General features: G+C 32.0%; 1 protein-coding gene across 6 annotated transcripts in view; it reads right to left on the minus strand.

Annotated features, from left to right (window-relative positions):
- The window catches only part of CNKSR2 (connector enhancer of kinase suppressor of Ras 2), a 257886-nt gene that overhangs the window by 183351 nt on the left and 57128 nt on the right, over positions 1-17407 (minus strand). For all 6 annotated transcript variants that reach the window (XM_030843703.2, XM_070044647.1, XM_030843702.2 and 3 more), the window contains exons 3-4: positions 13108-13310; positions 325-412 (exon numbers count right to left, since the gene is read on the minus strand). In XM_030843703.2, coding sequence (XP_030699563.1) covers positions 325-412; positions 13108-13310 — 291 coding nt within the window. The remainder of the gene's footprint in view (positions 1-324; positions 413-13107; positions 13311-17407) is intronic.

The raw sequence follows: 17407 nt of genomic DNA on the forward strand, positions 1-17407 counted from the left end.
AATGTATTAATTTAATTTTGTGAAAGGCCATACAGTTTAGTCATCCCCACTAAAAGTGTGAGAGTAACCTACTTATTTATTATAAAGCTGTCTCTGGAGGTTCAGATCACTTTTACATCTGCTGATAAATAAAACTCTTGTTTACTGGGCTATATGCACAGTTTTCCAATGAATTATGTATTTGGTTTCTTTTGAACCATTTGTCTTTGAATGAGAAAAATCCCAAACCAGTATTTTATAATCTCTTGGTAAATACAAGTACTTCTCATTGTTAGAATATGAGATAGCTAATAAATTAACTGAAGAAAAATTTCCAGCTAATACCTGTTGCACGATTGTTGTTAATTCCAAGCAGAGCTGTATGACATTATTCCTTGTAACTGAATAGTCTGTGACAGCAGCAAATGGTGATCTATAAAGAAAAAAGGAAAACGGTGATTAATAGGAACAGCTTTTGAAAGTTCCCCAAATACAATAGCCTAAAATAAGATTTTGAGTAATATGAAATGAATTGTTCTGAAGTTTACATAGTGATAAACAATATTCGGAACATATTTAAGGAAGAAAATCGAGGGAAGTGCTTGGAAGAGAATTCAAGAAAAATGTTTGCTTTCCATCAAATTTCTCTTTTTTTAGTGCTTAATATTTAAAAGTTCTTTTGTACTTCTTACGAGGTCTTTTCACTACATCTAAAATAAAACAACACCAAAAAGGCATGCTTTAGCAAAGACATTTTAGTTTATTTTCAAATGAAAGTAAGATTTTGAGTCCAGTGGCTTCTTGAAATAGTCACAATTCAGAGCTAGTCTAAAGACAGCTATCACCTACCGAGGACTTAACTATATGCCAGTTACTTTTCTAAATGCTTTACATGTACCAACTAATTTTCACAACTCTTATAAGACAGGCACTATTATCATTCCCATTTTACATATAAGAAATGTGAGGCAGAGAAAGGTTAAGTGAAAACTAGTAAATGGTGGAGCTAGTATTCAAACCCAGGAAGTCTGACTCCAGACTCCACAGCCCAGAGTTAAACACTAATATACCTACCTACTCTATGAACTTAAGTAGGTTTTTATTTGTACCAAATCAATTACTTACATCACTTCACATCCCTTTTCAAACAACTTGGCATGTAAATAATATATATTGGTATGAGGTTTATATTTTCAAGAATGTTATAGACAGCAGCAGTCTTCCCAAGCAAGTGTTTTGCCACCAAATGAATTCAGTGCCTTTCCATTAGTCCTTATCCTCTCTCTTGTCTAAGAATGCCAGTCAGGTTTTTGTGGGGCCAAAGCTTATATGATTTGGGAGGCCCAGTTTAAAGAAAACAAAATCACAAATAGAAAAGAAGGTATGGGGGTAAATATTTAGTCAGATTACTAGAACTTTAGTGCTTTGGATCTCTCTACTGATAACTCTTAAGGCAATTTACTATAAATGATTATATAAGACTGCTTCCTGGTTACAAACTGAATTTGTCTCTCTTCTAGAAAACTCTACAACTCAAGCACCTCCCATTGTCACAGAGGTCCACAGGAGAGGCCCTTTATTGGTTACATTTTTTAAAAAACGTATTTTTCACTTATGTATTTTGGCCATTCTAATAGCTATGTAGAGGCTTATCACAGATTTAACTTGCATTTCCCCAAAGTTATATGTATTTGCTCTATCTATATATTATCTATATTTAATCGTTAACTATATTTCCCTAATAATTTTCTAACTGGTTGTGCTGACTTGTGCATATTTGCTATCCATATATAATCTTTAGTGAAATGTCTGCTCAAGCCCTTTGCCCATTCTTTATTTAGATTTTTGGCATTACTATTGAGTTTAGAGACTTCTCAGTATTTTCTGTATGCAAGTCCTTTGTTGAATAGGTAACCTGTAAAATTTCTTCTCAGTCTATGGCTTCTCTTTCCATCCTTCAACAGAATCTTTAGCAGGTCAAAAGTTTTTTATTTTAATGAGGTCAAATTTATCGATAATTTCTTTTCTGGATTGTACCTTTAGCCTTACATCTAAGAAATCTTCACCTGACTCTAACTCAAGTTTTCTTCTAAAAGTTTTTTATTTTACTTTTAGATCTATGACCCATTTTTAACTCAATTTTTGTATAAGGTGTGAGGTTTGGGTCGAGGTTCACTTTTTTCCCTCTGCCTATCCAAGTGTTCCAACACCATTTGTTGAAAAACTAACCATTCTCCACTGAATTGCTTTTGCTCCTTTGTCAAAAACTGGCTAACCATATGCATAAAGTTCTGGACTCTCTGTGTCTATCTTGCCACCAATACCAGTTTTGATTACTGAAGTTATATACTTAAAATAGTATTAAAAAACTTCAAAATTGATGAAGTATTATGGTCCCTTTATTTTTTAATACAAATTTTAGAATCATACTGTCTGTGGCTATAAAAAAATCCTGCTGTAATTTTTATGTGAATTTTATTAAACCTACAGGAAGATTTAAGAATTGACATCTACTAAGTTGAGTCTTCCAATCCATGAACACAGTATGTCTCTCCATTTATTTAGGTCTTGTTTGATTTTATACATCAGTGTTTTATAGTTTTCACATACAAATCCTGTCGATATTTTGCCAAATTTATATGTAGGCATCTCATTAATTCTAGAGCAACTGTAAATTATACCATGTTTTTACTTTTTGTTTCCAACTGTACATTGCTAGTATACAAGAATGTGATAAATTTTTCTGTGTAGACTTCATATTCTACAACCTTGTCAAATTCACTTACTAGTTCAAAAAGATGTTTTGTAGCTATCTTGGAATATTCTACACACAGACATATATTATCTGCAAATAGGAAAAGTTTTAATTTTTCCTTTCTAATCTCTAGACCTTTTACTTCCTTTTCTGGCCTACTGTATTGGATATAACAGGAGGGATGAGCGTGGACAGCCTTGCCTTATTCCCAATCTTAGGAGGAAAGCATTGTCTTTCACAGTACAAGGTCAGCTGTTGCTTTTTATATATGCTTCATATCAAGTTGAGATATTACTACTCTATTCCTACTTTGCTGAGAATTTTTCTCATGATCGGGTATAGGATTCTACTGAATGCTTTTTTTTTTACATTAACTGATATGATTATATGATTTTTATTCTACAGCACATTAACATGGTAGACTATATTGATTTATTTTCAAGTACTGAAGCAGCCTTGCTTGCCTAGAATGAATCCCACTTAGTCAAGGTGCACAGTTCTATTTATATGTGGTTGGACTTGGATTGCCAATATTTCGTGGAGGATTATAACATGTAAGTTTGTACTATCTTTGCCGGGTATTGGAATCAGGATAATGATTGTACCATAAAATGAGATGGGATGGATTACCTCTATGTCTATTTTCTGAAATAGACTGTGTAGAATTGGTGTTATTTTTTCTTTAAACATAGAATTCACCAGTGACATCATCTAGGCCTGGACCTTTTTTCCCCTACTCCAAAGAGTTTCTAAGTACAATTCAATTTCTTTAATAGTTACAGGATTATTCAGAGAATCTATTTCATCTTGGGTAAGTTTTGGTAGTTTCTGTGTTTTTGAAGGAATTGGTTCATTTCATCTAAGCTGTCAAATGTATGTATAAAGAATTATTTGTAGTATTCCTTTATTATCCGTTTAATTTTGATTGACTTCTCAACATAGTGTGGTCCCGTTTTCAGTTTCATTGATTTCTGTTCATTTATCATTACTATTTGCTCCCTTTTGCTCCTTTGGGCTTATTTTCTACTTTCTTTTTTCTTTAATTTTATTTTTTTAAGAATACTTAGCATGAGATCTAACCTCTTAACAAAAATTTAACTGTAAAAGACGATACTATTAATTATAGGTACAGTGTTCTACAGCAGATCTCTAGAACTTTTTCATCTTGCTTAACTAAAACTTTATGCCCATGCTTGTTGATTAGCAATTATTTTTCTACTTTCTTGAGATGAGAGCTTAGATAATTGATTTGAGACCTTTCTTTTGTTCTGATATAAGCATTCAGTGCTTACAAATTTTCCTTTCAGAATTGCTTTAGCTGCGTGCCTCAAAAACTATGACTTGCTCTAATTTTCATTCTGTTCAATGTATTTCTTTTTATTTCCCTTGAGATTTCCTCTTTTATCCATGAAGTGTGTTGTTTGATTTCTAGTTTGACTCCATTATGGTTAAAGAAGAGATTCTAACTGATTTAAACTATTTTAAATGTGTTGAAGTTTGTTTTATGATGCAGATATGGTGTACCTTCATGAATGTTCCATGGGCACTTGAAAAGAATTTGTATTCTACTGTTGTTGGATGAAATGCTCTCAAAATGTCAAGTATATCTTGTTATCTGGTGTTGTTCAGCTCTTCTAATCCTTACTTTCTGTTTTGAGAGAGGAGATGAGGTATCCAATTGTAATTGTGGATCTGTCTATTTCTTCTTTTAGTTCTGTCATTTTTTGCTTCAAGTACTTTGAAATTATTGTGTGGTATATACATCTTAGCAGTTTCTGTTTCTTGTTTTTTGAATTGTCTATAGGCTCATCTGTTGCATTTTGGTGTTCTTCGTTTTTAATTTAAATGTAATATTCACATAGTACACATTAACCCCCTGCTTCTCATAACTGTTTGTAGCAAGTATTTTCCCCCGTTTGTCATCTGTCTTATACATAGTCATGTTTTTCAATTTTATGTAGTCAAACAGCATATTTCTTTGCATTTTATTCCATATTTTAAAATACTTAATAAGTCTACATCTAGAAATCATTTTTTGTCTATATTTTCTCCAGTTTTCTTATGGATTTATTTTTCCCTCTTAAATAAATGATAGGCCTAAAATTACTTTAGTGAACAGGTAGTGTTCTATCATTATTTATTCTCCAAAGGCTTAATCAAGTACCCCAATTCCACTTATCAAATGACCCTTTCTTTTTCCAGGGGTTTGAACATATTGTTTTCTAAATGATTCTATGTATTGCAGTCTATTATGCGCTGTCTTCCACTACTGTTTATTCCTATTCCGAAATGGTATATTTTTCAACATAGTTTACTAAAACAGGAGTCATTAAGAATTTAAATAATGATAATTAGAACAAAATGTATGTAATTAATTAATCTGAAGTCATTGCATAGGTATATCTAAATTTATTAAAACTCATTAAACTTAAAATGGATAAATTTTATAGAATGTAAATTAGGCTTCAATAAAACTATTTTTAAAAAGATGTTACGATACAAGCACTTCTAGGAAAACATCATTTAAAAAAACCACCCCAAGACCATTTTTTTTGCTGCATTGAAGCATAAAAATTGGCATTTTAATTAAGAATTCAAAAATGCTTCTGGCATGATTAGAAAGAGCTTGGGTTCCTAGTTTTGCAAAGGTCAAAGTCTGTTAATAAAATCTAAAAGCTTCATTCAAAAGTGATGAGATGAAGTACAGCATGATTTTCCCCATAAAATCTTAAAAAAAGACTCATTTGATTTTGAAAATGTACCAAAAGAAAAATCTATTTGATAACAGAATGCCTGTAGCAGACTGAATTCTAAGGTGTGTTTTCCACTTTCCTGAGCACTCATATTTCAAGTGGGACAAGCTTCTCGCTCAAGATTAACTGTCAAGAAAAACTGGAAAAAAAATCTAAGATATACCTAGGAAAACATGCATTTTATCTTGTAGTGAATTCCCCTAAAGTTTTCATTTTAAAGGCAAATCATATACAACCACACAAGAACCATTCTTAGCAAGCACATCTTAATGTTTGGGATGATGATAAATAAAAGAAGGCTGACAGGTTCCAATCTTTGTCAGTTACCAAAGATGAACACTCAATCATGACTAATGAAATAAAGAAATGGATCTCTATAGAATAGCTGAACATGATCAACTTGAAAACAAAACAAAATTAAGAGAGGAATTTGTTCCTCAGTCTAAAGAAACCCCAAGTTAGAGCACAGGCTACTTAGAAAAAAACACGTGGCTGACTCGACGTAAAGAAAATAAAATTCATGGCAGGAAAAATTTTTGATGCCAGAAAGTTAAAAAAAAATAAATAAAATCTTTGGCTCATTAATAAATGGCCATTACAGGAACCATCCTACTTAGATCTTAAAAGTTACACAACTATCCTCAAATCATCATATGGATAATAAAATGCTTATACTTCTTTCTAGTGCAAAAGTTATTGACCCTATAAAAATTATTTGTTGTACATTCTTTTCAAACAAAAGCATTTATGGAAAGGTTATTAATGGTTCAGAAATCCTAAACAAATTAGAAGCTAACAAGAGAAGCTAACAAGAAAAACTAAGGAGTTAATTAGGAAATCTGGAAGGCCTTACTGTTTCTCAGGTTGGCACTGCTGAGCCTGAGGGGCATTCTATGAACAATAGCCTTGCTAACATCACTGCTCATTTCTGGAACAAGAGGTGCCAAGTTGGAGCACTGAGCACACAAGAGGAAATAAGACCAAACAACAACGAGCCACAGCATTTGGTAGTGTTTGGGGTAGATTTCTTTGTCTCTGTAATTTTTCCCTGGTATAGAAATAATTTTTGTCCTATAGTTTCATATCATAGAAGAAGAAATTAGTTCAACCACTTTCGTAGATAAAGCAAAAGATTTCAAAGAATACATTTTTTCCCTTGGCATACTAACCCTTATGCCTTAAACATTTAAAAGGTTTTCAGTGATATAAAAAGACATCTCATTGATCCTTTCAAAACAGAATGATCTTAAAATGTATTTCAGAAACAATTAGAAATAGGTATTAATGCTAAAAATGAGAGAAAATAATAAATTTTCATTATAAATAGCAAAATAAACTTTTTCTATACATAATACTTTTGAATATTTTTTAATGATGTTACTGTACAACATGGTACATACAGCGATCTGGAAACCTCCAAGTATAGATTGATTTGAAAAAGCCATATAAAATTGTAAGAAAGATGAGGTGTGAAAAACAGCAGGATGTAGGTTAAAAATAGACAAGTAAACCATGAATTGAAAATAAACAGTAAAGCTACCAACTGTGATTCACCTCTGAGGCTTTTCCTCTGGGAAAGTCTGTTGTTTCACTCAAGTCAATATTTAAAATACGAAGAAAAAGGGGATTTCTGTTAGCCTTAGATTTTATTTTCTTTAAGAAATGTAAGGAGCTAATTTTTGAAAATAAATGTTACTTAAATGGAAGCTCCACTGAAATTGCAGTTTTTGTGATTTGTAAACATTTTCCCTAGCACCTTAATGCTTTTGCCTTAAACGTTCAAAAGGTTTTCAATGATATTAAGAGATATCTCATTGATGTCTTCAAAGTAAAATGAGAAATAAACTTTCTATAAAAAAATTCTATATAGCAATTTGAAGTATCAAGGCCAGAAAAAAGAAAAATGGTATTCTTGTTTAGCATTTGAGGAGAAACACCAAAGTACAAATAAATGTTTATATATGCCGCATTCCTAAGAATCGCTTCCTCAAAATCCTTAAGAACTGGTCCACATTCAAAAGGAGACGTAGTATGACAAAGGAACATGATAAAAGAGAAACAAGAAGGGCTTTGGTATCACAACAAAAATAGATTCAAGTTATAATTTTCACACTAGTGAACAACTTCAGGCAAATTACTTCATGTTTCATATGTAAAATGGGGATAATGATACCCGCTTCGTGAGAATTCAATAAGTCAATACATGAAAAGCATCTAGTTCAGTATGGAGCTAAAGTAAACATTTTATCCTATTCTTTCTTTTCCTTTCTCCCTTCAAGTGACATAAAATAAAAATTGCAATAAACTCATCATATTGCTGTGCATGCAAGTTCTCCCCAAAATGTAAAAAAAAATTAATGCCAAAAAGTCAGATTTTTAAAAAATTAAGCCAGTTGTTTGGCATCAAAATAACCATAGTTACCTGAGAGAATTTTTCATTTTTCAACTAAAGAATTATACTATATTGTACACTAAAGGAATAAACTAAGGTTAAAGATCCAATGCTTGGCAATATTCAATTGCAGTGACCATTTTAAACCCTCCAAATGAAAGGCAATCTACCATGACAAATCAAGATATTAAAAGTTTTTGGTCAACATAATTTCTATGGAACTTTTATAATTAAGTACTTAAGTTCTAAGTTCTTCAAAACAAAAATAAAAAAGACAAGATACATTCTTACCTTATATAAAGAAAGCACAAAAACAGATTAGTTTTGGTCTAGAACTTGGTATTAACTAAATTTAGTCAGAGAAGAGGTAGGGAGTTAAATCATGATTCTACAAGTCACCAACAAACTTTGTTAGTGTTTATTCTTTGAAATTATGTAAAGGGAAATAAGATGAATATATTCCTCATATGGCTTTGGTGAACAAGGTCAATGATTTATAGAATATTAGTGCTTAGAAGAGAACTTCAAATTCTGCAGGTCTTACATCCTTATTCTAAAAAGAAAATAAAAACAGAGGTTAAGGTTCAAGGTTACCCAGGGCCAGAGGCAGAGCTGAAACTCAACTCTCTCTTAGCCCTTTGTTCTTTTATACTATTTCACGATGTATTTCGGCAGGGATTCACAACAGAGTCATGGAGAATACTGCTCTTTTGGCTTTTCTAGCATTGATTAATGTGTTTTGCTTCCTGTGTAGTTTGCAGAACACACTGAAACAAGAGGGCATTTGGAATGTTGGCTTGTGCTCTTGCTGCTACCTAGAAAACATTTTTTCTTTGAAAGGAATAAAAATATAACTTAAATACACATCCACTAACAATCTCTAATAAAAGTCTGGGCTACTTGTCAGGAAAACAAACAGCATAAACATTTTACTTGGCACAGTTATAGATAAAATCCTATTACATTTAAATTGATTTTGGGACCTTTTGAAATTTATATTAGCCAAGGAGTAGTTAAGATATTCATACAATCCATGGAAGAGAAGGAAGCAAAGTAAGTTCCCAGATATAGAAGTACCCCTCATCATTTGCCTTTCCTCTTTTCCAACACCTCTAAAAGATGCAGTCTATGAAAAGTAGAAGTTAATATTATACAAAACTATCCTGAACTACAAACCATTTCACAGAAAAATTTCTTCAAAGAGGAGTTATCACTTACCTTTAACTCACAATCAACCCAAGAATTCCAGTTTTCATTAATTCTAAGTAAAAACACTAAACTGTTGTTGGTAAGATCACATATATCCTGATTCCCTAATTTACTACACACTTTCAGCCCTACCGTGCCTAACCTGTCAGCAGCATTTGACTCTACTGACCACTTCCTTTTTTTTCCTAAAACCCCTTATTCCCATCTTAAACGTTCTCACCACATACACAAAAAAGGTAATTATGCGAGGTGATAGATTATATTAACTAATCTTATCATGGTAATCATTTTGCAATGTATATGTGTATCAAATCATCACGTTGTACACTTTAAACTTACACAATGTTATATATCACTCATATCTCAATAAAGTTGGAAAAAAATAAAATAATACTAAAATATCAACACTGCCCCCCCACCCGCCCACCAAAAAACTCTTTACTCCCTTTGCTACCGTGACACCACTCTCAACTAATTCTATCCTATGGAGTCTGGTTATGTCTTCTTATTTTTTTCCATAAGCTGAACTTCTAATCATCCTTCAGTTCTTGGTGGTCTGCAGAGGTCATTCCTTTTCTCAGTTCTCTTCATTCACTCAGAAAAATTTATTGAGCACCCACTATAGGGCAGGAACTCTTCTAGATAATTGTGATAGCAGTGAACAAAGCAGATGAAAATCCATGCTCTCCAGAAGCATACATTATATATAGAGCAGTCAGACAAAAACAATAATAACACATAAGTAAATTACATACTGTGTTAGAAGGGTTTGTGTTATGGAAAGCAAATAGAGCAGGATAAGAGGAATTCATTCTAAAAGTCTCCTTACACCACCATATTAATGCATTCAGGACTTTAACTACCACCTATATTTTAACTATTCCCAAATCTCTATCCACCGTATATCTTTTCTGAGCAGCAATACTCTAAAGACCTTTTCACAATCTATCATGGCCAACACTCAACACTTGTCCTCCACCATAACCTGTTCCTCCTGTTTTGATAATGGCATCACCATCCATTGGGTCAGCCAAGTCAGATACCTCTTATTCACCTTAGGTGTCTCCTTTTCCTTAGTCTCTCTGTCTAACAGTCTTCTATCCTCACTGCTGCTTCTCTAATTAAACATCTCAGTAAATAGCAATGGAGAGAATCAACTCTGTAGTCAGGCGCCTGGAATGAACCCTGGCTCCACCACTTATTTCCTATTTGGTTTTGAACTTAACTTCTGCCTCTGTATGTGCTAGTTTTCCTATCTGTAAAATGAAGACAACTCTCCTAGGTTGGCTTTGAGTGTGGCTGGTAGCATCAGAATCACCAATAGTAGCAGCAGCATGATAACAGTTGGCACTCCATACTGGCAGGTTCCATTCCATGGATTCAACCAACCTCGGATTGAAATATTTGAAAAAAAATTCCAGAGAGTTCAAAAAAGCAAAATTTGAATTTGTTGTACAAGGCAATTATTTACATAGCATTTACACTGTATTAGGTATTATAAGTAATCTACAGATAATTTAAAACATAAAGGAGGATGTGCGTAGGTTACATGCAAATACTGTCATTTTATATAAGGGACTTGAGAATCCTCAGGTTTTGGTATCTGAGGGGGGGCTGGGCAGGTAATGAGGGACAAATATTCCTGAAACAACCTCTTAACTGGTTTCCCTTCTTCCAGCCTTATTCTTTCCCTAATCTTTCCCAACATTATAGCGCAAGTAATCTTCAAAATTCAAAGGTCTGAACACAACAGTGACCCTAAACAGCTCCCCATTGCCTTCAGCATAAAGTCCAAATGCCTTAAAATGACAAAGAATTCTTTTTCTCCTTCTTCTTTCCTTTTTAAAACTAAAGCTGTTAAAGCATAATCATTATAGACAAGCCAGCCTGGAGCTGAACTTTCCTGAGAAAAATCTTCAAAATATAAACTTCAGTTTCTTTTTAAAATTTACAGTCTCAGCAGAAGATTTTAAAGTTATCACAAAGTTGTCTCTTTTCCTTCTAAGTACATATTTTATTTTTATGATCAAAATGTTAAATGGCCTTTGATTTAATGATCACCATAGGTAGTATGTTATAACACAAAATAAGCATTGTGAGAACCTTTGCAGCAATGGAAGCCAAACAGATGATTTAAATTATTTCCTTCAGACTTTTTGTCACATTTTCTCTTTTGATGAAACAAACGCAAAATACCATTGATTGAATGCAGGGATTACTATGTATGTGTGTGTACGCTCATGTATGTTTGTAGATGAACTGGCATTTACTAAGGACATCTTATTAGATGATAAAAATAATGCCACCATAAAAAATTATATAATACAATAAAATCAGAAACTACTATATAGTGTTCTAGAAGCCATTATGTGATTTTATAAACAGCCATACCTGCCATTAAGAAGTAAAAACATTCTCTAATCATTCTATTTATTTACTGATTTAACAAGTACTAGTGTAAAAAGAAAATAATGAAATTTACCAAATATAAATATCAAGGCTGAGCTAATTTACAATTATAGGACAGGTGATAGTTATAAGAAGATATAACTAAAATCAAATATATTTTCTATAAGTTTCTGATTACTGAGAAGCCTCCTGAAACAAGTATATTACGTTACTTAAGGATAAGCCATATTTTAAATATATTTACTTACTGACCATTATACTACTTGTAGAATTTACATGTTTAAACAGCAATTATTTCATACAATGGATAAATGTGGTTTAAACAATTATGAGAATTTTCATGATGTCATAATATAAGAGAAATATGCTGTCTGCCGATTAATTATCAGAGCTAATAATTACAGCTTAGTGTTCAGATTTGGATTTAGTATTGTCATGTTATATGTTATTAGTAATATATATAAATTTAGACAATATAGAATTAAGTAAAATTACCTTAACTTTTACCTTAGACATACAAATACTTTGTTTTTAATATAAAGTCTCATATTTTTAAAAAGCCAAAATATAATACAGTTGAACTTCAAACAAAGAGAGGATTAGGGGTGCCAACCCCACAGTCGAAAAGTCATGTGTAACTTTATAGTCAGCCCTCCATATCCACAGATTCAACCAATGGATGATTATGTTCATATAGTAACGTGGTGCGTATTTATTGAAAAAACTCTGTATATAAGCGGACCCATGCAGTTCAAACCCATGTTGTTCAAGGGTCACTGCGTATATATGTGTATATATATATGTATATGTATGTAAATTCTACTGACATTTATTCAAGAAAGAATTCTAGTAAAATTCTATATATCAGAATTTCTTATAAGAGACAAAATGTTTTTTAAGATTTGATTATTTAACCATCATAACACAGCACATGTCCCCTACAAAAAAATTTTCAAAAATGAAAGAGCTTATTTAGTATTTTTTAAATAGTTGTAATGTTTTACCATTAAAATGTTTAATCACATATACAATTTTAATCTAACTTTTTTCATTTTATATTATGAAAACTTTTATGTGTTCCAAGACAAATGAAACTTAACTAAATTAGCAAAAAAAGGACCAAAATTGTTTTTATAATATCCAAAATTGACTGTGCAATGTGAATAATAATAATAAATAAAGCAAAGGTAATGAGACATACAGTGCATGCTATGAAAGTGTCAGTGTCTAATTACCCATTTAAAACAATAAATAGAATACTGATGGTCACTTCCTTAAATATGACCAATGAATGAAAAGAATACAGAAAATCAGGAGACAAGGTAGTATTATAAATCTTGTTATGACAGCCAAAAATGATTTTCCTTATAGAGCAGCAAATGTATTTTGAAACTGTCAGGGACTAATTATTGATTAGCTACTTGGATATAAAATTTTGCAAACAGTTAGTATCTCTTTGATGATATGCTTATATTGTGGTAAATCATAATTAGGCATTTGTTAATATTCCTCGTACTTATCTAATCCTTTCACAAGAAAAAAATGAAATAACGTTATATTCACACTGATGCCTGAGGAGGATAACTTATGAAACACGTGAAAGATTTTACCTGTCCAACCAGGCAAGCAGACTCTTGGCTGCTCCAATCAGATCCACAACCGAAGTCAGAAAATCATTTGGCAATTTTCGGCTGGTTCTCCCATCATAATGGCCACTCCTTCTCCTCCCTGTTATAAAATTCTGTAGATTTTTGGCAGATGCATTCAACTTGTGAGAAAGGGTTTTTAGATTTTCTGTTTCCAAGCCATAATTCTGAAATATAAAAAGACAGAGAACAAATATACTTAAAGTCAATATTTTATTCATTCGTTAAAACATTTACTGAGTACTTTACTATATGTACAGGCAGTGGAACAAATATTAAGAGTTACACATAAATAAGATAGGATTCCTGGCCTAGCAGAACCCATAGTCAAATGAGGATTTGGGGAAACGTCAGATAAACAAATTACAAGAAAATGTGTAAGTGCTAATATGAACATGGAAAGATGAGGGCATTCTATCTTGGAATTATGCCACCCAAGACAGAGAGATTATAAGGACTCATAAGCAGTTTCTTTTTTAACCCAAACCTAAGTTCATTTACTTGTGAAATTCATTATTATCAACAATTATTTTTGAGTATCTATTCTATTAGCATATGCATAGTCATGAATGTAGGCAAAATTCTGCTTCCCCCAAATGAGAAAATAAGTACAATCCAACAATAAAATGAAATAGCAAAAAATAAATCACATACAATATAACTTTTCTTCTGTGTCCTCTTCATAATGACTCACATAAGAAGTTTCTTTTATGATATGGTATACCAGGAAAACCTCTGCATCCTCAGGGAAACCAATATACTTTCTCCTTTTTATAATACAAATTATAAAACTAAACTTATTTATAATTTTGTCATGGTTGCATTAGCTCACAGTCAAATATGAAGCACATCTAAAGAAATCATAATGACTTTTTGGTAAGTATAATTGTTCTTCTTTTCCTTGGTCTCACTTTTCAATTTCTATTAATATATATTATTTCACCCTAAATGTTTTATCTATAAATTATTGCAAAAAGGATTTATATGAATAAATACAAATAAACTTTTTTTACCATATGCAATAGGAAAATATTGTCGGATCCCCTCAAATAAACTTTAGGGAAAGATTTCACAAGTCACAATTAATTTTAAAACAGATAATTGTGAGTTGTTAACCTGATCAGAGGATGACCTTGATCAAAGTACTTAGCAGCATGTACGTTACCGTCATGTGTAAAATTAAAAGTATTATTAACTTACAGAAAAGCATAAAACCCAAAGAATGTTAGATAGCCTCTGAGGCCCAAATAAATTCTAAGTTTGATTTATCCCCTCCTTTTACAGTTAAGTAAAGTGAGACACAGGGAGATATTTTGATTTGCTTAGAGCTCAGAGCTTAGAGTAGACAGAAATCAGAATGGGACTACAAGCCCCCAGGCCACCTGTGAGGAAATACCTCTACCCCCACTCCTTAGCACCAATAATCAATCTATTCCTGTTCAAGCAGAGTAGTAGAAACAAGTGAAACAAAATGGAAGAAAATACTGGGGGAAATGAAAAAGGGAAGAAAATGGCACAATGAATTTAGCTATATTTTCAAGTCAACAATCACTGGGTAGCTAGTTTATATGAAATTTAGGTTTATTCTTTCTATTTAAGAAAAGAAATAACTTAGAGGAGAAAAAAGGAGGGTGTAGAGGAAGATTTGGATGCATAAACATTAATAGCAAGTTATGTATGTTACCACTAAAGATTTAATAGTGATAAAAATCTGATTGTTCTTTGCTGAGAATTTACATTTTTACTAAAAGAACACTGTTTTGGAGCCACGGATTTGTTTTTTAAAAAACATAGTATATTATATATTCACCGCTACATTTGAATTGCAATAGTCTCTCAAGTTAAAAGGTTTGGTTTACACAAATAAAACAACATTCTATTCAAATTATATTGCATCTGAGCATGGATTATTTGTGAAACATTTGGGAGATTTTATCCAGCACGTATCCTCTTATAAGAGATATTCTCTAATGACTAGATAATGACTAGATAACTTATATCAACTAAACTGAAAATGATACTTCTGAAGTACTTGAAAGTATTTTCAGAAGTTTTTCCCCGTGTTAAAGCATTTTCCCTTAAGTACAACAGTGTCTGCCCTTTTCATTTTTGTGTATTAATGATTTTAATGAGAAAATATTTGTTTACAAACAAATTATAAAAATTTCTCAGAGAAACTCAAATTTAAATAGTTTATTAGTGAGGAACCTAATCAATCAACCTGGTAACATAACTTGCACTCTGTAGCCAGTAGCCCCGACAAAAGATTCATTTAAATTATCTCTTCTTATATTACCATCTCAAATATTTTATTAGAAAAGGTAAAAATGATTTTAAAAGAATACAGATCTTCTCATAAAAATCTGAAGGCAAAGTAAAAATACTTTGAAGATTCCAAAATTTAAGATAGCATTACATAAAAAAAAATACAACTCAAGAATTAGAGAATAGAAAAATCTTCTGGACAAAACCTGGTAAGATACCCTGAGGTCTCCTAACTTGGAAGCCTACTAAATAAATATCCTATATGGAGGAATTTCAGGTAAAAAATACAGGCCACAGAGGAATCCAGTAGCGAGAAGAGACAAAAAATGCGTAGGAGAGGAAATTCTTAAAACTTATTCTAGTTAACAAATATAACTAGTTAAATCAATAATTCAAAAGCATTTAAGAATTCTAGAAGAGTACAAAAATAGGTTAGAAGCTTCTCTGTATATAACAGTGTCTGTGTGACACTATTTGAACAAAAGAGATGGATTAGTTGATCTCTCAAGTTAATTTTCATCATCACAGTTCTCAGTTCTAAGTAGCTCAAAATCAATTACTGACAACACAGATATCTTTTTGCGTTTTCCTGCATGAAAGTGGACGGTTTGTTGTGACTCACTAAGTCACCAGTAAATCACACTCCCCTGCCTACCATGTAAAGAAGCAACAAGTATATGAACCACCCCTTTGCTTTGGGCCAAAGGTATGCAGATGAGAAGTACTGTCTCAACTTCTTAAAAATGCAGCTTTATTCACTACAGACTTGCTTTTTACTGGATATGCATGGGACAACTAGGCATTACTATTGGTACAGAAAGGACTACATCAAGTAAACAAAAGCTTGGACATGAAATGTACTTAGCGATTTTCTTTATCCTATATGTTACCTATGTGGTCAGTAACATTCATGCCAGGAACCAGGTGTGACTCCACACTAATTCAATATAGCCAGTCTAATCTTAAGGAACTGATGCTAAGTTTCTACTGTTCTTCTCTCAGTTATACGCATGCAAAAGCACATGAAAGAAAGAAACAACATTTGAGAAAATCGAGCTGGCTCCCTCACTAGTGGCAAATTCTCACTAAACACTTAACTGGAAATATTGGCACCATGTATTTTACAATGTCAATGCTATTTTATTCAGAGCTCTTAATTTGAATGCATCATGTAGCAGGTGTTTAGGTTTTATAATACTTTGCTTTATAAATATGTGTGAGTCCTAAAAAGATTGCTTTAATGAATTTTTTTTAGAAATGAATTATTTTGAGATGAATGAACCAAGCAATTATGTTGCAAAGAAACAAATCCTAGCAATGGCAGGCATCAATTTTTTCCTACAAAATACCTATTACATGAAAAGTATATGAAGAATGAAATGCAAACTGTTCTTATCCTGTCATAAATGATTCACTTGTACTTCTCAATAAAAGGTGCACTGTCAAAACATAAATTAAGGGCTATACATTAAACTATATGTATTTTATTTATGCTTTACTATTTTAGTTAATACAAGGTGCTCTCTATTGAAGCACACCAAATGGTAGCATAACAGCTTGAAAGAGTTAATATAACTCCAAATCATGAAAAGCTTATTTCTTTCTAGGATAACATGGTACAAACAGTATAGTTGGTGCTTAATAAATATATGTTGCATGAATGAACAAGTTACTAAATAAACCTTTGATTTTCAACAGCTGCCATAACATTTATTCCCCATCAGGACTAATTTCAAGACAAGGCAGATGAAAATATTCCACTGCTCAAGAAAAACAAAGGAATTTGGTAATTTTTCTGTGTCTTCCTTATTTTAGGAACAGAAACTTCAGAGTCTGAGGCTGTGTCGGCAAGAGAAAAAAATTACAGTTCTCTGGAGAAAGGCAGATAACTTCATTCAGTAAGATAACATTAATTGAATATCCTCTACTTGCTAATCACTAGGCAGAAAGTATATCAAGGACCAAAAAACCTAACCAAAGAATTATAATGTGATACAAA

The sequence above is a fragment of the Globicephala melas genome, chromosome X (genome assembly GCF_963455315.2).
Source record: "Globicephala melas chromosome X, mGloMel1.2, whole genome shotgun sequence".
Taxonomy (NCBI): Eukaryota; Metazoa; Chordata; class Mammalia; order Artiodactyla; family Delphinidae; genus Globicephala; species Globicephala melas.